The 20,330-nt window shown below is 46.5% G+C and overlaps 2 protein-coding genes across 5 annotated transcripts in view; one reads left to right on the forward strand and one right to left on the reverse strand.

Annotated features, from left to right (window-relative positions):
* Positions 1 to 20,330, reverse strand: part of PHB2 (prohibitin 2) — a 125,774-nt gene that overhangs the window by 54,505 nt on the left and 50,939 nt on the right. The window lies entirely within an intron of this gene.
* Positions 13,793 to 20,088, forward strand: LRRC23 (leucine rich repeat containing 23). Of its 4 annotated transcripts, XM_053225771.1 has the most exons (9): positions 13,838 to 14,088; positions 14,575 to 14,750; positions 14,834 to 14,943; positions 15,387 to 15,640; positions 16,292 to 16,422; positions 17,053 to 17,189; positions 18,600 to 18,713; positions 18,824 to 19,124; positions 19,718 to 20,087. In XM_053225771.1, exons 2-8 carry the CDS (start codon positions 14,625 to 14,627, stop codon positions 19,095 to 19,097), a joined length of 1,146 nt encoding a protein of 381 aa, XP_053081746.1. In that variant the 5' UTR covers positions 13,838 to 14,088; positions 14,575 to 14,624; the 3' UTR covers positions 19,098 to 19,124; positions 19,718 to 20,087. The 4 variants fall into 4 exon arrangements, with proteins under 4 accessions (XP_053081748.1, XP_053081746.1, XP_014916851.1 ...); XM_015061365.3 differs by lacking the exon at positions 18,600 to 18,713 and having other exon boundaries at positions 13,846 to 14,088; positions 19,718 to 20,080; XM_053225772.1 differs by lacking the exon at positions 13,838 to 14,088 and having other exon boundaries at positions 19,718 to 20,088.

Here is a 20,330-nt window from a genome sequence, read left to right on the forward strand (position 1 = left end):
CTGATGCAGGGCTTGAACCCATGAACTGAGAGATCATGACCTGAGCCAAAGTTGGCCACTCAACTGACTGAGCCACCCTGGCACCCCTTCAATTTCTTTCATAAAGCCAACATGACCCACTTGTTAGGCCATTTTAACAATGTGTTTCACTTTTTTCTTTTTAAGTTCATTTATTTTGAGAGACAGAGCAAGCAGGGGAAAGGCAGAGAGGGAGGGAGAGAGAATCCCAAGCAGGCTCCACACTGTCAGCAGGGAGTCCAATGCAGGGCTAGAACCCATGACCATGAGATCATGACCTGAGCCGAAATCAAGAGTCATATGCTTAACCAGTTGAGCCACCCAGGTGCCCCTTTTAAAATTTTAAATGTTTATTTTCAGAGAGAGAGAGAGAAAGAGAGAGAGAGAGAATGAATCCCAAGCAGGCTCCATGATCAGTTTACAGCTCGATGTGGGGCTTGGTCCACAACCGTGCAATCACGACCTGAATGGAAATCAAGAGTCAGACACTTAACCGACTGAGTCACCCAGGCACTCCAGTGTGTTTCACTTCCCTGTCAATAGAAAACCCTTAAAATCCTAAACACATTCTTCCCAACACGCATGGCCTGTTTTAAGCTTGATTGTTGCCATGACTGTTCAATAGAAGTGTTGTAACCGGCAAGACTGAAGAATGTCCAACTCTTCCAACCTTACCACATTTAGATTAAGGTCAGCATTCGTGGCTCTGAGAGTCAGAGTCTGGAATCTCAGCCTCGTGGATGTGACTGAAAAATCATGCTTAGGTCAGCAAACTGATGGACAGCGGTGATGTTGGGAAAGGTAGTCTTCGATGACTCTAGGAGCACGTTCATAAAGAGTGTGGTACATCAGATGATATGCCAAGGTCTTCCTCTATGAGGTCTTACTTGACTTGTAGAATGTAGAACTGTAAATCCCAGCTGTGGAAAGTGCTGCGGTCACCTAGCGGTTTGCATGTGATTGCTGGAGTACAAGCTTCATGTTTGGTTTTGCTTTGTGCTTTAGGGCACTGGATCTGTATCCCTGTAGAACACGTCTGGTTTTATTAAAGAAAGGGCTACACTGCCACCATGACAGAGGAGGAGAATGGTGGTCACAAGGCCATTAATGATTTTCAATCCAGGGCCTTGTGTTTCTAGTTTGGAAATATAAAAGCAGTTGGGCATTCCCCCCCACCCCCAAGATACCAACCTGGTTATATTCTAAAAGATAGCCATTTGACCAGCAATTGTTTTTAGTAGCTCTGGGTGGCTTTTACTCTCTGTTCTACACAGACACAGCCTCACTAACGCTTTGCTGGTTTTAAAAGATGAAGTGGTTTCTGAACGTTAGGCCATCCTTGCCTGGTTTTGAAATCCTTCCATCTGAAGCTCTCTTCTTCTCTGGCAGGAGGTTGAACTAGGCCTTGAGACCAAGAGCTTCCCCCCCCCCCCCCCGCCCCGTTTTTGTTTTTCGGTGTTTTTGTTTTTGTTTTTTGTTTTTTGTTTTTGCCACGTATCGCCATTGTTAGGCTCATATATTTGGTTCTTTTCTTCCAGGAATAAATTTGTGCTCTTTGAGTCTTCATTAAAGGTTCATCACACTTACTTTGGTGTCGCTATAGCAGTTACGCAAGAACTTGGAAGACCTACTACCTGGCTTCACAAATTTGTTGAATCTTGACCGCTCATGTGAATTTCTTGAGGTTCTATTTATGTGCCAGGTCGGAGGTGGACATAACCACCCCTTGGTAAAGTGGTTGGATTGCCTTCACATGGGTCGTGTTATATGGAAAAGAGGCATCTGTTCTGGAGTCTAGTTCTAAAAACGAAACACTGGAGTCGCAGTCAGCCTCCTAACATACAGGCACGGAGAGGCCGAGAACTGGAGCCAAAGAAAACATGGCCTAGTCTCCCATCTGACACTGGCGCGGAACGGTGGCGGGCAACCTTCTGCCCCCTATTTAAGAAGTTCGCGTTAAGTGCGTCTATGATTAAACCCCAACGTATTTCATTCAGTCCTCACACTGAAGATATCCCAATTTTTACAGATTCGGAAACCGCGGCTCGGAGAGGTTAAGCGACCCGCCCAAGACTACAGGGCTGGTAAACGACAGCGTCAAGGATTTAAAAACGGGAAGCCACTCGCAAAACACCAGGGCGGCGACGAAATGGCGACCGCAGAAAACCTGTAAGCCCGGGCGAGACGCCCCGCCCCGCCCCGCCCCCCGCTGCCGCCCCGGGCGCTCGTTTCGTAACCGCGGCGGAGGGCGGGGCGCTGACTCCCGGCCCGCCGGCGGTCACGTGGGCGGTCACGTGGGCGGGCCGCCAGAGCGGGGGGGCTCGCACGCCCCCCAGCGGCCGCACCCGTTGCCGGGCGCTCCTCGCGTCCCACCTGCCTGCCCCGACGGAGGTAGGGGCCCTCAAGCTAGCGCCCGCCCCGGCACTGCAGCTCCCGCCCCCGCCACCAGCCTTCCGGAGCGTCTGGAACGTTCTGCGCCGGAACAAAGGCCCCAGGGCGGAAGCGAGGGCCTGAAGCTTGAAAGGCTAGGGCCTCTTAAGCCGGCCGCTGAGGGGCGGCTCCAGTCCAGGGCTTCAGAGGCGAGTGGAAGGGACCGGTGCTTCTGCCAGTTTCCAATTCGAGGTTTACATCTTTACAAGTAAAGGGCCCACTTCCTCCATCCCTCAAAAAATTTTCCTTTGCATCTCCATCTCTCTTCCTTCAGGATAGTAAGTAACGTCTAGGGGCCCTCCACAGGAGAGAATCTTTTTGTTCACCTTGGAAGAGGGAGATCAGAACAAGGAGACACACAGGTTATGTTAGAAACTAGTATAAAGGAGCACACCTATTATAATAACCACAACCTCTTCAGCTCTGCAAACCTCACCAAGATTGGGCAGTCATCAAATGTCTTGCTTGCCAAATACACCCTTTTGTTTATGTGTGCTAATTTAAAAAATACTGACTTTTTCTAATTTTCCTTCCACCTTTATATCCTTCAGGGCCTCTACTCCTTCCAGTGAATCCTTTTTTCTTTTTCTTTTTTAATGTTTATTTATTTTTGAGAGAGACAGACTGCAAGTGGGAAGGGGCAGAGAAAGAGGGAGACACAGAATCCAAGGCAGGCTCCAGGCTCTGAGCTGTCAGCACAGAGCCGGAAGCAGGGCTCCGGCCCCAAACCACGAGATCATGACCTGAGCTGAAGTTGGACGCTTAACCCACTGAGCTACCCAGGTGCTCCTCCTTCTAGTGAATCCTAATTGGGTGTCTCCCAGGCTTGTCCTTGGTTCATTCCTCCTCACTGATTCTCAAAAGTGGAAGCCTTGAGGAGATAAGGACGTTTCAACTATAAGTACAAATCCAAACTGAGGGAAGAGTGTCCTTGATTACTTTTCTTTAATGTTTATTTTATTTTTGAGAGAGAGAGACACAGAATGCGAGTTGGGGAGGGTCAGACAGAGAGGAAGAGACAGAATCCAAAGCAGGCACCAGGCTCTAATCTGTCAGCACAGAGCCCAATGTGGGGCTCGGACCCACAAACTATGAGATCATGACCTGAGTTGAAGTTGGATGCTTACCCAACTGAGCTACCCAGGCGCCCCTGTCCTTGATTACTTTAAAAAAAAAACCCAAAAAACAAAAAAACCGTTTTTAATGTGTACTTATTTTGAGAGAGAGAGAGAGAGAGAGAGAGCATGAGCAGGGGAGGGGCAGAGAGAGAGGGAGACACAGAATCCAAAGCAGGCTCCAGGCTCTGAGCTGTCAGCACAGAGCCTGACACGGGGCTCCAACCCACAAACTGTGAGATCGTGACCTGAGCTGAAGTAGGATGCTTACCGGACTGAGCCACCCAGGCGCCCCTGTCCTTGATTACTTTTTAAAAGCACATTTAATATTCATTCAGTCAGGGTGGCTTAGTGGGTTAAGGGTATGACTCTTGATTTCAGCACAGGTCCTGATCTCGCATTTGGTGAGATTGAGCCCCCATCAGTCTCTGTGCTGACAGCATGGAGCCTGCTTGGATTTCTCTACCTCTCTCTCTGCTCCTCCCCGACTTGCGCATGTGCATGCACGTGCTCTCTCTCTCTCAAACCCCCTTCCACCCCCCCAAGACAAAAACAACTTTTAAAAAACTGATTCAGCCAGTATTTATTAAGCACTTTTTATGTGGCATGCACTGTGCCAGGCAGCAGGATGCAGAGTGAAACTCAAGGTCTGCTGGAGTTGGAAGAAGCCAACTTAGAAGTCCTTGATGACATCTAGACTGGCGCAAACCTGATGATTAAGGCAAATTGTGTTTACTGCTATCCAGGAAAGGCAGGGAACTGTAAGAGGGGATCCTACTTTGGATTCCAGATCAGGAAAGACCTTTCTGAGGCCTGGACGATGAGCAGGAGCTGGTGAAAAGTTCCACACAGAAGAAAAGAGTAGAAGTGAAAGCCCTGAAGGAGGAAGGGGCTTCGTGGTGGGAAGAACTGAAGACAGGGCTATGTGGTCCAAGTGTGGCTTGGGCCCAAAAGTGAAGGTCAGAGAGGTGTCACAGCAGCTGGAGAGAAGTAGATGTATTCAAGATACATTTGGAGGTAGAATGGATCGCACTCTGTGATATGTTCACTGGGAGGCCAGTGGGGAAAAGTGTCACCGAAGGTGAAAATAATGACAAGGATGACCCCGAGTTTCCTGCTTTGAACATCTGAATGGTGATATAAGGAGCGCTGAAGAAAAGCAGAGGTAGGGGGAAGATACAGGATTTGTTCGGGGGATGTGTTTGGTTGGAGATGTCTGTGAGTTACATAAATGGAGAAGTAGGAGGTTAGCTATGTCAGCCTGGCACTGAGTAAAGAGTTCTTGGTTGGAAATAGAAATTTGGAACTCAGCGGGATACGCGCTGGTGTGCCGAAACTCAGTTGTAGGGGCTTGTGACAGCCGATGGTTTTTCATGAATTCCGTAAGCTAAGCCAGTTGTTAAAGGCTGCCATTATGTTTTTAAAAAGTGCGTAGACACAAATTTAAATAAATTATGTCTTATTTTATTTTTTTGAGATTTTAGTGTTTTTTTTTTTAATTTTTTTAAACGTTTTATTTATTTTTGAGACAGGGAGAGACAGAGCATGAACAGGGGAGGGTCAGAGAGAGAGGGAGACACAGAATCTGAAACAGGCTCCGGGCTGTCAGCACAGAGCCCAACGCGGGGCTCGAACTCACGGACCGCGAGATCATGACCTGAGCCGAAGTCGGCCGCTTAACCGACTGAGCCACCCATGCGCCCTGAGATTTTAGTTTTTAAGTAATCTCCACACCCAATGGAGGGCTCAAACTCATAGCCCCAAGATGAAGAGTGGCATGCTCTACCGACTAAACCATCCAGGCACCCCTAAATAAATTGAATTTTTCTTAAAAAAGGTTAAAAGGTACTTACAAGTCTTTGGAGCCAGAAGTCCAAGAGCAAGGTGTCAGTAGGTTTGGTTTCTTCTGAGGCCTTTCTCGCAGAAAAGGTGCTTTCTCGTGTTCTCATACAGTCTTTTTCTCTGTGCCCAAATTTCGTCTTCTTAAACCCACAGCAGTCAGATTGGATTTGGGCCCACCCTAAAGGTCTCATTTTATTTTTTATTTTTTTAATTAATTAATTAGTTTATTTATTTTTGAGAGAGAGAGACAGAGCATGAGCAGGGGAAGGGCCAAGAGAGAGAGGGAGACACAGAATCCGAAGCAGGCTCCGGGCTCTGAGATCATGACCTGAGCCAAAGTTGGATGCTTAACCGACTGAGCCACCCAGGCGCCCAATAAAGTTCTCATTTTAATGTCACCATCACTTTACAGGGCCTATTTCCAAACATAGTCACATTCAGAGGTACTGGGAGTTAGGACTTCAAAATGTGGATGAGGGAGCAAATTCAGCCCCTAACAATGTTACTGTTATGTATGCTCTTGAAGTTATTTACCTTGTGAAGTCAGCCATGGTGGGAGTGTTTACACCAGAGAAATTGGCAAATGCTAAAAATTAAGGCTTTTTGTTATCCCTGGAGCAGCTGTTGTTAGACATTTACCAACACACCACACATCATAACTATAGGTGTTACTTAGTCTCTAGAGTATAATTTGAATCTGAAAAATGTGAAACACACACACACACACACACACCCCACACAACACTATTTTGCTGAAGTGCTTTAAGCTATGACTGGTACAGATACAGAGAAAGTCTTCTCTGTGTCAGTGGTTCGCAAGGAGAAGTGTATCAAGATGCTTTCCACTGAGTCACAGAAACTCTGACCAAGTGGTATTAAAGGACATTTCATAAAGACATTTGTTATTTCACATAAAAATAAATCCAGGGGTAGTGGGGGCTTCTGGAAAAGAGGGTTCCTTACTCTTAAGAGAAAGCAGTAGTAAGGAACTCTGGCAGAATGTGAATGGCTTCACTCGGGTCCTTGATTGCTACCTGCAGCCATCACATGACTATGGGAAGACTAAGTCATAGAAGGCAGGACTGCAGGGGCACCCCCGGTGGCTCAGTCAGTTAAGCGTCCAACTTCGGCTCACGTCATGATCTCCCTGCTCGTGAGTTTGAGCCCCACATCTCTGCTATCAGCACAGAGCCCTCTTCAAATCATCTGCCCCCTCTCTCTCTGCCCCTCCCCTGCTTGTCCCCCCCACCGCCGAAAAATAAATAAATGAACTTAAAAAAAAAGACAGTATGTGGACTGGGTCCTGGAACACATAGTGAAATGGAAAGATGAGCCAATTTTGAGGCTCAGCTTTAGCTCTGTCTTTAGTGGCCTGTGGACATCTTCATGTGGATGTTCAACTATCCTTTCAATCTCAGTAAGTCCCAAAGAAACTGATCACATTCCACAGCTCCAAATTCAGATCTCTGTATTCCTTTCAATGTCAATACTATTTTCTCAGGAACCCTGTAGTCCTCTTCTCCCTACCCTGTGTCCATTAGTTGTTGAGTACTGTTAAATTTTCCTCTTCATCCTACCTCCTTGCTCTAGGCCCTCATACACACACACACACACACACACACACACACACACACACACACACACATGGTATATGATAAACTATGTATAGTTTATATATATATACATATAAAATCTGTATTTTCTATTTTAAGAACTTAACATCTGAAAATTTATTATTCCTCCACTTCTCTCTGTTCAATAGACATGGTATTTTATTAGAATTAATAAGGTAGCAGGATACATGACATATAGAGAAATATCAATAGTTATGACAGTGTGGTACTAGAGCAGAAATAGTGAAAGAGATAGATATAGATCAGTGGAAAATAGTCTGGAAACAATATACTGTACACTATATATATATATTGTGTGTATATATATATATACACACACGTATATATGTATATATGTATGTACATGTATGTATATGCATACGTATATATGTATGTATGCATGTGTATGTATATACATATGTATATATACACAATATAATGTATACCCATTATATACACAATATAACACATATATCACATATATATATATATATATATGATAAAGATGGTATTTCAAATCAGTAGGTAAAGATGGGATTATTCAACAAATGATGCTGAGAAAATTGGCTCCACTTTTGGCAAAATGTTAGATCCCTACCTCACACTATACACAAAAATTATTGCAGATGAATTAAGGCCTTAAAAATGTAAATATCAGGAGAATATTTTCATAACCTTGGGGTGGAGAAAGGGTTTTTTGTTTTTTTTAATGTTTGTTTATTTTCGAGAAAGACAGAAACAGAATGCAAATGGGTTAGGGGCAGAGAGAGACGGAGACACAGAATCTGAAGCAGGCTCCAGGCTCTGAGCTGTCATCACAGAGTCCAAAGTGGGGCTCGAACTCACGAGCTATGAGATCATGACCTGAGCCGAAGTCAGATGCTCAACCAACCGAGCCACCCAGGTGCCCCTAGGGTTTTCTAAACCAGACACACAATTCAGAAGCCTTATTGAAGAGATGGGCAGTAAAGACTACATACAAATGTCAAATTACTGTAAGATGACACTCTATAAACCAAGTGATAGGACACCCAGGAAAATATTTTCAGGATGTAAAAAACAAAGTTAATATATATGTGTATGGTTTTAAAATATGTCCACAAATTCTTTGATACTTCTCCATTCAAGAGGTGAAGCCTAATTCCCCTTCACTAGGGTGGGCTGGATTTAACGACTAGCTCATAAAGAATAGAATAAATTGGAAGTGGTCATATGTGACTTTGGTGACTAAGTCACAGAAGGCTCAGTGGCTTCCATCTTGATCTCTTTCTCTCTTGGATCACTTGCTCTGAAGGAAGGCAGCTGCCATATTGTGAAGACACTCAGGCGGCCCTATGGAGAAGCCCATATGGCAAGGAAGTATCTTGCCAACAGCCATATCAGTGAGCGTTCTTGGAGGCAAACCTTCTGGCTTCAGTCAAGCCTTCAGAATGACTGTAGGCCCGGCTAACAGTTGGATGAAAACCAACTAAGCCACTCTTAGATTCCTGATCCACAGAAACTGAAATAATGAATGTCATTTTAATGTACTAAGTTTGCGACAATTGGTTATAACCAGTTAAGAATTGCATTTGGCTACAACATAGATTCCCCCCAGACCTAGTGGGTTCTCTCTTTTATAAAATAAGTCTGGAGAGGCAGTTCAGGGTTGGTATAACAGCTTCATGAGATTTTGTGTTTTTTAAGCTGCTCTCTACATTTGTTCTGGCATCTCAGCATGGGACTTATAATCTTGGGGTTCTCTGATGGTCCCATGTAGTTGCTACAACTCCAGCCATCACATTCCTGTTTTAGACAGTAAGAGGAAAGGAAGGAGGAAAAAGGGGCTTTCTAGATGTTTCACCCGATGACTTTCACTGATATATCATTGACCTGTCAGCAGTGGAGGCTGAGACATATTTTTTAACTGGGCACAATGTTGCTCCCAGTAATATAAAAGTTCTGTTAGTTAGCTCAATAATGAGAAGACAAAAACGCAGTTAAAAAATAAACAGTCTGAATAGACAGTTCTCCAAAGAAGATATACAGATGACTAAAAAACACATTAAAAAAATGCTCAACATCTTTACCATCTGGGAAATGAAAATCAAAGCCACAATAAAATACTACTTCACATCTGCCAGGATGGCTATAATCAAAACCACAGATAATAACAAATGTTGGCCACAATGTGTCAAAATTAGAACTCTCATATGCTGCTGGCGGAAATGTAAAATAGTGCAGCCATTTTGGAAAACAGTTTGGCTGTTCCTTAAAAGCTTAGAGTTGCCATAGGATCTGGCGATTCCACTCCTTACAGTTCCACTGGTTAGGAAAAAATTGCCAATAAACTACGTTGAAATGTCTGAGGTCAGGTTGTATTTGTAATAGATTTTTTCAAATGAAAATTGTTTCCTTCTGGGAATTCGCATATAATATTTTATTAGGGGGATTGTATTAGGCTGTTAGTAAATGTTTAGTACATAGCAAGCACTCGATATATGTAGCTGAGTAAATGAATGACTAGGTTGATACTGTAAGTATTTTAGAATGAAATCTCCATGTGGCAAAGAATAATGTCCTCCTTTGGAATCCATTCATTGTAATATAGAATTCAGTATTTTGATACAAAAAGTATTATTTTTGTATTGATATTAATTAATTTTGTATTGATATTAAAAGAGAAATGAAAACATATGGCCACACAAAAATATGTACATGACTGTTCTTAGTAGCATTATTCGTAATAGCCAAAGAATGGAAACAACCCAAATATCCATCAAGTGATGAATGAAAAAATAAAATGTGGTATAAACCATACAATGGAATATTGCTCAAGTGTCAAAAGGGACAAAGTACTGATGCATGCTACAACATATGAACCTTGAAAACATGATGCTGAGGTGAAAGAAGGTAGTCACAAAGGCCCACGTGTTATAGGATTTCATTTATATAAAATGTGCAAAATAGGCAAGTCTAGAGACAGAAAGTAAATTAGTGTTTGCCAGCAGCAGAGGTGGATAGGGGGAGGGCAGGGACATGAGAGCTAAGGGGCACAGGGTTTCCTTCAGGGATAATGAAAATATTCTAAAAATGATTGTGGTAATGGTTGCACAACTCTGAATATACTAAAAGCCACTGAACCGTACATTTCAAATGGGTGAATTTTATGTTATGTGAATTATATATATGTATAAACGTTTTATTTATTTTTGAGAGAGAGACAGAGTGCGAGCAGGGGAGGGGCCGAGAGAGAAGGAGACACAGAATCCAAAGCGGGCTCCAGGCTCTGAGCTGTCAGCACAGAGCCCTATACGGAGCTTGAACTCATGAACCCAAGAACATGACCTGAGCCAAAGTGGGTCGCTCTACCAACTGAGCCAGCCAGGTGCCCCAAATTGTGTATTAATAAAGCTGTTTAGGAGCACCTGGCTGGCTCAGTCAATAGAGCGTGCAACTCATGCAAACTCATGTTTGAGTCCCATGTTCAGTATAGAGATTACTTTTTAAAAAATCTTTAAAAAATGAAATAAAATAAAGCTGTTTAAAAACAGTTCTGTTAGAGGCGCCTGGGTGGCTCAGTCAATTAAGCATCCGATTTCGTCTTAGGTCACCATCTCTCTCAGTTTGTGAGTTTGAACCACTGCCCCCAGCCCCTCGCCTCTGGCTCTGTGCTGACAGCTCAGAGAGCCTGGAGCTTGCTTTGGATTCTATGTCTCCCTCTCCCTCTGCCCCTCCTCTGCTTATGCTCTCTCTCTCTCAAGAACAAATAAACATTAAAAAAAAATTTTTGTTAAAGATTTGGCGGGAACAGGAAAAACAATTTGAAAAGCTTTTTTTTTTTTTTTTCAAAGTAAACTCTACACCCAGCATGGGGCTCAAACTCATGACCCCAAGATCAAGAGTTGCATGTTCTGCCAACTGAGCCAGCCAGGCACCCCAATGTTGACATTTTTTTAAAGTTAAAATCCATCAGTAGGGGGGGTACCTGCGTGGCTCAGTCAGTTGAGCCAGATAGTCAGTTGAGTCAGACTTTGGTTCAGGTCTGATCTCACCGTTTGTGGGTTCAAGCCCCGCATCGGGCTCTGTGCTGACAGCTCAGAGCCTGGAGCCTGCTTCGGATGCTGTGTCTCCCTCTCTCTCTGACCCTCCCCAACCTGCATTCTGTGTCTCTCTCTCAAAAATAAATAAACACTAAAAAATAATAATAAAAATAAAATCCATCAATAGGAAACAGTTAAAAATTACCATATATCCATATAATGGAAGAGACTAGACAACTATAAAAAAGAAAGAGGTAGATGTATGTTTAGTGATAATTAAAGATGTCCAAGACATATTAAATGAAAATAATTCAGTTGATGAATAGTATGTATGAGTGATACCATTTTTGTTTTTTAAAAGTCTATATCTTTGGGGTGCCTGGATAGCTCAGTCAGTTAAGCGTCTGACTTCAGCTCAGGTCACGATCTCACAGTCTGTGGGTTCGAGCCCCATGTCTGGCTCTGTGCTGACAGCTCAGATTTGGATTCTGTGTGTGCCTCTCTCTTTGCCCCTCCCTAGCTTGCACTCTGTCTCTTTCTCTCTCTCTCTCAAAAATAAATGAACATTAAGAAAATTTAACAAAAAATAAAAATCTATATCTTTTCTAATAAAGGAGAGTCATGCTGAGGGAGATCATGGACTTGTATGTTCCTCTCTATATGCTTCTCTATTATTTGCATTTTGTTTGTTTGTTTATTTATTTATTTATTGAGAGAGAGAGTGTGAGTGGGGGAGGGACAGAGGGAGAGGGAGAGAGAATCTTAAGCAGACTCTCTGCCCAGTATGACCATGAGATCATGACCTGAGCCAAGATCAAGAGTTGGTCACTTACCCAACTGAGCTACTTCGGGCACCTGTATTATTTGCATTTTAATGTTAGTTAAATATTACTCTTACAACTCAAGAAGATTCTATTCAGACCACTCTAGGGGGAAGGATGTCATCAAAGAGGACACAGAGTATCTAGCTTTCATTACGCAGGTATTGGCTGGGCTCTTTCTCCTCCAGGCCTTACCAAAGGTGCTTCCTCTGTCTGGAATCACTGCCCTGAGTGTATGATATTACGTATACACTTGTACAATAAAATTATCCACTGGTGCTTAGTAAAAGCTCAGGTATCATTATAACATCTGTCTCATTATATGGAATTACTCGTTTACTTAACCCTGTCAGTGGGTTGTAAGGTTCCAGATGACAGGGACTGTTTTACTGTCCATGAGGGCCTAGTACCTATAGCCTGGCACAGAGTAAATGCTTAACAAAAATATGCTCAGCGATACCTCCCTAATCCTTCTGTCACGTCTTTTCTTCCCACCTAATATGTCTTCTTCTTTCTTCGGGGCCAAGGAAAATCATATCCTTTCCCTTCAGCTACATCAAGCTACATGGACTTTTCCTTTCCCCATTCCAACAAGACACTACCGTTCAGTTGCCTAGCATTTCCAACCTTCCCGAGTGTTTCCATATTTACTTTCTTATTCCTCATGACAACCCCAGGACTGAGGAAACAGGCAAGAGGTGGGGAGGGGGCACAGAATTGCTTACTGAGGGCCAACTAAGTGCAAGGCCATTTACCCACATCATCTCTTTTAAACTTCTAACAATCCTTTTGGAAGTGGACATTTTTATCTCCATTTCACAAATGTGAAAATTAAACCTCAGTAAAATTATATAACATGCTGAGGAACACACAGTTATTAAACGGTAGAGTGGGTTTTGAACCTGGTGTCTCTGACTTTAAAGCCCCTGCTATTTCCGTGACATCAAGTGAACAGATTTGTCTATTAACTATATTACCCAAGCTAGACAGAGTAGGAGGTAACATGTCCTGATTTCCAGCCCACTGTATCTTCCATCAGATCACTTTGCATGTTATATAAAGTCTGTAGCACACAACTTAACAATCACATGATATCTTACCTTGTTGCCCAATTGTTTTTATTTATATTAGATTCCACAGATTGGTACTATCTCCTTTTCCCCTGGCAGGAATTGTGTCATAAATAGTAACCTCCTTGAGCCTTAGTTTCCTCTTCTTTCAAATATCTATCTCACAGGACTGGTGTGAAGATTAAGTTATCACTTGTGAAGGCATCTCACACAGCCCACAATCTCTCCAGAAATATTTCTTGAATCTCAACTTCTTTTTCATCTCCTTCAACAAGTTACACAGGCCTGAGTACCTGGGTATGCTTGTATCAGGTCTTGTTATTTATATAACAGCATTCGATGAGGAGTAGTTCAGTGGGCACTTGTTGGATTTTCTCCCTTACTAGCCCCCAAAGGTTTGCATCAAACCAGTCCAAGATATGAGGAAAAGTGAAATGCTCCCAAACTGGGTTTAGCAATCTACAGTGTGTTAGCATAGATTACACTCATACTCGAACCCTGTCAGTTGGTATAGCTAAGCCTATTTTACAGATGAGAAAATAGTCTTAGGTAAATTGCTAGTAAACTGCAGATCTTCCAAGACTCCTCAACACAGGCCTTAAGATACATTGGGCCTGGGCTCCTTCCACTCCACCAAGCCACCTTCCAAAGGTCAGCTAAGTGCAAGGCTGGGGTGGGGGTAGAAACCAGACCACCACGTACTTTGGTATTTCTTGCTCCTCCTTCCCCTTTAGCTCCCGAGGATGTTTCATTGCAATTCACAGTACTTTTGCTTTGAGGATGTGCGGTCCCTTTAACGTCTTGAGTGACGTACGAGTAGCCCCGCCCATCTCCCCTCCCCACAGCTCTGTTCCAAGCCCCACCCACTGCTTTTGCCCTGCTCCAACTAACGCACTTCTGCGGGTGGGGAAGCTGGCCCCTCCTTACCTGGCAACTGGTCCACTTGCTCCCGGGCAGATTTTCCGTTCAGTTCGTCGTGGTCCCCTCACGGCCCTCTAAGCAGTTGCCCCGCGGAAGTAGCCAAGTGGTCCGCCCCCTGGTTGCCATAACAGCAGTACGCGAAGCCTCCTTGCGCCTTTCTCGTCTTTCAAAGCAGTCCTTCCTGGTCGGGGCCAAGACCCTCTCCGGAACCTCATCTTTAGTCGAGCAGAACCAGGGTCTGCGCCCCTTTGCGAGCGAAGGATTGGGTGGGAGGGTTGGAGACGGCGTCAGTCTGGTGCCCCAGAGGGGACAGGGAAATAGGGCTAGACGGGGTGGGAAAATTCAAAGAAATGAGTGGATCAGGTGTTAGGGATGGAAGGGAAGGGTGGGGTGTAGGAGGCTGGTTGGAGAACGTGGCTTAAGGGGGAGATGGGAAGAACTGGGTAGAGGACAGTCAGGGAGAAGGGAGGCGGAGCTACTAGAAGACAGTTGGGGCCACTGTGAAGGGTAGGAAAAGCCTGGGAAGGCATCCTGAAGGGAGACAGGTCCTTGGTGGGAAGTCGGAAGCGGAGGTTGGGAGTCCAAATGAGACGCTCACAGGGATGAGGAAGGAAGCACGGTTGGGAGGAGGTCAGAGGTCAAGGGTGATGGGAAGGGGTACCCTGTCAATGGAGGCGAGGGAGCTGAGGGCTGGTCAAAGCTGAGGAGACGTTCTTTCTCAGGAGGAGCACTGAGCTTGATTTGACTCCGGAGCCTTCAGCCAGGAAGAAAGATGTCAGATGAAGATGATCTGGAAGACTTCGATGCAGACCAGGATGATCTGGAAAAGGAAGAGGATGAGAGGGAGACAGAGGAGTGGGAAGACTACAGGAAGGAGGGAGAAGACCTCTCTGAGAAAGTGCGAGCATGGGAGCAGAGGGGCTAGGGCAAAGGGATCCAGTTGGGGTGGAAAGGGATGCCTGACTCCACTTCTTCTTGCAGTGGTTGCCCACCCCCCTCACGGAGGACATGATGAAGGAAGGGCTTTCTTTGCTCTGCAAGACGGGCAATGGACTGGCTCATGCTTACGTCAAGCTGGAGGTTAAAGAGAGGTGCCTTTATGGGGGACCAGAAGAGGCCTGAAGTTGTAGGGCCCAGTTTCCTTTCTCATCCTCTTTCTTGGGTGCCTCAGCTGGGAATTTGGATCTCTCTTACCTTGGCCAGTGGAAGGGAAGGGTAGAATTTACTTTTCTGGAGCCCTGTGACTCCATCAGAGCTGGCCTGGGGAATTGGAGGCTGTGAGGGTGTGTCGGGGGATTCCTCCTGGACTCCTTCACTTGTCCTTCACAGTGTTGGTTCTTGACTCTCCACCAAAAAAAGGTCCCTGCTCACTGTTAAGAACCCACCTACCTTCTGTCCCGCTTCCTTACCACTCCCATCTGTCACTCAATCTTCTCTCCATTAATAGGCCATCTCCGTATTGCTCCCTGCTTTAGCACCTCTGTCAGTCCTTGCTGGATTATTAACCCTAACTCTGGCCTTTGCCATCTCCTAGGGATCTGACAGATATCTACTTGTTGCGTTCCTACATCCATCTGCGCTATGTGGATGTTTCTGAGAACCACCTGACAGATTTGTCCCCACTCAATTTCCTTACACACCTGCTCTGGCTCAAGGCTGATGGCAACCATCTGCGGAGTACCCGTCTGAATGAACTGCCCTACCTGCAGGTTGCCAGTTTTGCCTATAACCAGATCACTGACACGGAGGGCATCTCTCACCCTCGTCTGGGCAGCCTGGATCTCAAAGGTGGGTCCTTAGGTTGGGCTACACGAGATTCTTTCTTTCCTCGCGTGTGGCCAACAGAAATGGGCAGCGAGGTCTTTGGTTGTGCCACAGAGCAATTTTCACTCATTCATTTATTCATTCCGACATCCATTATGATTTGTTGTGACATTTCTATGTGCTGGAGATGTAGCTGTAAACAAAACAAAATCCTTACTTGCATGTAGCTTCCATTCTGGTCAGGGGAGACAGACAACTATCAATGAACATAGTACATAAGCAAATTTATATAGTACGTTAAGAGGCAATATGTGCTGTTGAAAAGTAAATTAGGGTAAAGGGAATGAATAGAGGCACAAGTGCAACTTCAAACAGGTTGGTAAGGACAAGTATCATTGAGAAGCTTGATATTGAGCAAATATTTGAAGGAGGAGAAGGAGTTAGCCATGGGGATTGCTGGGGATTCTTCAGTCACTCCTCAAAGGCTTGGGTGAACATGTCCATTTGGCCCTTGTACTACCATACCACTTGCCCCAGGGCCCCGGGGTGTTAACTCTGGAGCTGTCCCTCCTCATATCCACCAGACAGGAGGATGCAGAGGCTCCCAACATTCAGGGTCTCCTGCTGAATATCTGGAGTGGCCCTCTGAGCTCCTAATACCCTCCTGCTCCTCAGGTAACCGCATCCGCATGGTGACAGGTCTGGACCCCCAAAAGCTGATCAGCCTGCACACCTTGGAGCTTCGGGGGAACCAGATAGAAACCACCCTGGGAATCAACCTTCCTAAACTGAAGAACCTCTTCTTGGTAGCTCACTGGGTTAGAGGGTGGTTGGTGCAGGAAGGTGGGCACTGTTCTGGGGGCCAGGATGCCTGGTGTCTAGGAGGCTCAGCTACTAGCTTCATCATCATCGTGATAATTTGGTATCATTTCTTGAGCCCTTAGTTGGTGCCAGATGCTATGGGGACGCCAAGTTAAAGCAGACAAGGTACTTATCACCTAGCAGGGCTGACAATACATAATGCATAGGAATAAAGACAATTTGCTTTGATACAGGCAGTAGCATAATTTGCTCTAACTGAGGCACAGATACCAGGCTAAGGCAGCCACTTAAATGTCATGTTTTTGACTCTTGAGCTTCTTCATTCTAGGATAGTGCGTTTCTCCTCAGTGGAGCCGTGGGGACTCTTGGGCCTGAGGGTGGGTTGAAGCATCTCTCCTTAATCAAGAGGTGGCTTTGGTGGGATGAGCAGTAGGGGGTTACTGCTGACCTTTCTCTGGACTGGAAGCATCTCCTAGTCTTTACTCTCTACACAACCTCTACCCACCTCCACACCCCTCCTGCACTCCTTTGTCTCCACTCTTAGGTTGCCTCTGACTTCTCTTCCCTGTCCCTGCTACTTTCTCCCAATGTATGCGCTGTATCCTGGGGTCTAGGCCCAGAACATGCTGAAGAAGGTGGAGGGCTTGGAGAACCTAAGCAATCTCACTACCTTGCATCTTCGAGACAACCAGATTGAGACTCTGAGTGGCTTCTCCAAGGAAATGACGTCGTTACAGTATCTCAACCTGAGGTATGTACCCCCTCCAGGCCCCACCTTGCCCCTACCCTGGACCAGGAGCAGCTTTTGACCCCATATTCCTCCCTGGCCCCAAAGTCCCAATCCTAGTCCACTCCCAGATTCTCACCTCAACCTTCATCCTGATCTTTACCCCTCCTTTCCTTACTGTCTTCTGCATTCAGTCCTAATTGCAACACTGAGACCTTTATAGCCCGAGACTCCCGAATCTTTATTCACTCCATCCACAGTTCTTGAGAACATGCTATATGCCAGGGCTTTGTGCTGTGTTTTGGCAACATTTAAAGGAATCAGAGACGGTCCCTGTCCTCAAGGAACTCAGAGTTTGGCTCCAATTCTCTTTTCTTGGTCCTATTCCATGTAAATTTCTGCTGCCCTTCTCCCATCTCCGGGACCCTTATTCCCCATCCCATTTCCTGCCTCTCTTCTCCTGAGCCCCACCTGTAAGGGATGGCTCCCTTACCGATATAAAACACAAGATGTGCTCAGATTTGAGGAGAGAAGAGTATTTGAAAGAAATTCTCTAGATAGAAAGGCACTAGGGATCAGGGGGTGATTTTCTTTCAGCAACCCTTGTCTGATGGAGGATTTCATGTGTGTTTCTTTAAGCAAGATGTAAGGACACTGCCTCCTTAGTCAACATGGCCAAATTCTTAAAGCTGGCAAAGGAAAGAGAATCTCCAAGTAAAGAGATGTGATTGCACCTTGAAGCTCCAATTCCTGCCATGGCTTCTGGAACAATCTCTTGCTAATTAGTTCTGCCATATTGGTCAGGCAGGGCTGGGGCTACAGGGTGGCGGGGCGGCGGGGGTGGGCGGTGGGCTCCTTTCCTTTAATGGTCTAGCCTGAGATAATGGACCCTCCTCAATGGCTGTTAATTGGGGTTGTTTGGAAGTTCAGTGTAGTGGGGAAGAGGTAGCTCAATGACTGGGCAATGGAATGCACAGGACAGCCCAGCACGAAGTGCAGTGGGAGTAGGGCTCCCAGTGAGAAACACCCTGTGAGGTGTAGTCACCTCCGTTGAGGTTAAGGCTGAAAAAACAATTAAACCTGATTTCCTAGAGGCATGAGACAAGAACATGAAAATAAACATATTTTATGTTTAATGAGGCGCATTAGGAGATGAAGCTTGTTCTTCAGGCCAGGAGGCCCCAGACCGTCTCTAGCTCTAGGCTGCTTCCTGAACGCAGCACCCACATTGCACCACTCACCTCCGTGAACTTAAAGCCCAGCTCCTTGTCCACTGGCCTGCCTCCTACTTGCTAACCTTTGACTAGGTACGATTGATAACAGAAGAAGTTTGGCTTTGCAAGGGAGATGTCCCCCCTCCCCTCCCAACTACAAGACAGGGCTGGGACCTAGCTTTGCTGCTCCAAAAGGACAGATACGACTGGTGCATTACAGAACAGACCATGGTGCTCCCAGGTTCCTGGAAGGGCAGAGGCAGGACTGGAGCAGGTTGGACAGACAGCCCCTCTGCTGCAAAGCTCGCAATGCTGAGCACGCCAGTCCGCAGAGGCAGGTTCTAGGGAACCCGGTGGGAGATTCCCTCAGAGGCCCCATTCCTGGGAGCTGGCCCCCAAAGCCCATTCTGCCCCAAGGTGAATCCCTCCTGACCACTCCGGCAGGGGCAACATGGTGACCCACTTGGGAGAGCTGGCCAAGCTTCGGGACCTGCCCAAGCTGCGAGCCTTGGTGCTGTTGGACAACCCGTGTACAGATGAGAGTGACTATCGCCAGGAGGCCCTGGTGCAGATAGCACACCTCGAACGCCTGGATAAAGATTTCTACGAGGAGGAGGAGCGGGCTGAGGCTGATGAGATCCGTCAGAGGATGAAGGAGACCCAGGAGCAGGAGGCTGAGCCTGAGCACAGCTTCGAACTGGAGCAGTCTTCCATGTAGCAGCAGCTCTTTTAGCCTCCAAGAATAGTAAGGAAGCAGACAGAGAGGCAGGAAGAGGAGGCCAGGGGTCTGGCAGCCAGGGGAAGAGAAGCTGCTACGGGAGGAGGTGGCTGAGGCAGGGACATGGCAGGAGAACCCTTGGAAAGACCAGAGTTAGGAGTCAAGGGGTGTCTCAGAGTGTGTAGAGAGGACCAGGAGGGCTTGGGAGGAGCTGAGGAAAGGCTTAGGAGAATACATTAGGGGAGGAAAAGTAACCAAAGAGAATCTGGGAGGCTGGCAGAGATGCTGGTGGGGGGCTGGTGGCCACGTGCGACACACAGTGGAGATCAGCTGGAAAGGATAGGTCTGGGTGTGGTGAGGGGTAGGGGGAAGGGGTGGAGGTGGTGGTTGAGGATGGAAGCTGGGGGGAGGCAGGGGAGGAAGATCTTGCACTAAAAATCTGAAGCTAAAAATAACAGGAAACAGGGGTTCTGGGAAGAAAGGAGGGAAAATGAGGCAGAAAGAGACTGGGGAGGTGAGCCCAGGGAGGTGTGGCCCCTGGGCACCGGTGATGGGGTCACAGGCAGCACGGGGAATGCAGTAAAAGGCCCAGAGGCTTTACTTCTGTCCTCTTCCTCCAGGAGATTAAAGACACTGGCTCTAAGACCCGAGAAGACTCCCAGTTAGGGGGGCTTCCACGTTCACCCCCCTCATCCTGAGACAGAGCATGCCCTCTCTTGCCTCACACCTGGGAATTCATCACAGCTTGCTGTCCAGGCTCTGGGTGGGCACCTGGGCAGCGTCCGGGTGGGCCTGAACCCTGCCTGGAACGTGTGTGTGTGTGTGTGTGTGTGTGTGTGTGTGTGTGTGTGTGAGTGAGTGTGTTTGGGTGTGGCAGCCCTCGGGCAGGTATGGGAAAATCAGGCCTGGATGGGCCCAGGGGATGCTCCTAGAGTTGGCTGCAGAGGAGCTGCGGAGGCGGCTGGGTGTGTTACAACAGTTCGGTTTTCAAATAAAGAGACATTTTGATACTCTTGTGTCTGACTGGGGTTGTGAGACACCAAGTCTGTCATGGGCTTCACTGGTGTGAGGCTGTGCCTGTTACCTTCGAGGGGGGCAGAGCGTGGGTGTGAGCGCGCGTGGGTGCTGGGGGCCAGGGCCTGGGTCGCCCCTAGCCCCTCCCCCATAGCTTTTCCCCGCGCCCTCCCCCACCCCCCCCCACAAGCCCCCCCCCACAGGCCCCCCACCCGCACT

Source organism: Acinonyx jubatus, chromosome B4, assembly GCF_027475565.1.
Source record: "Acinonyx jubatus isolate Ajub_Pintada_27869175 chromosome B4, VMU_Ajub_asm_v1.0, whole genome shotgun sequence".
NCBI lineage: Eukaryota > Metazoa > Chordata > Mammalia > Carnivora > Felidae > Acinonyx > Acinonyx jubatus.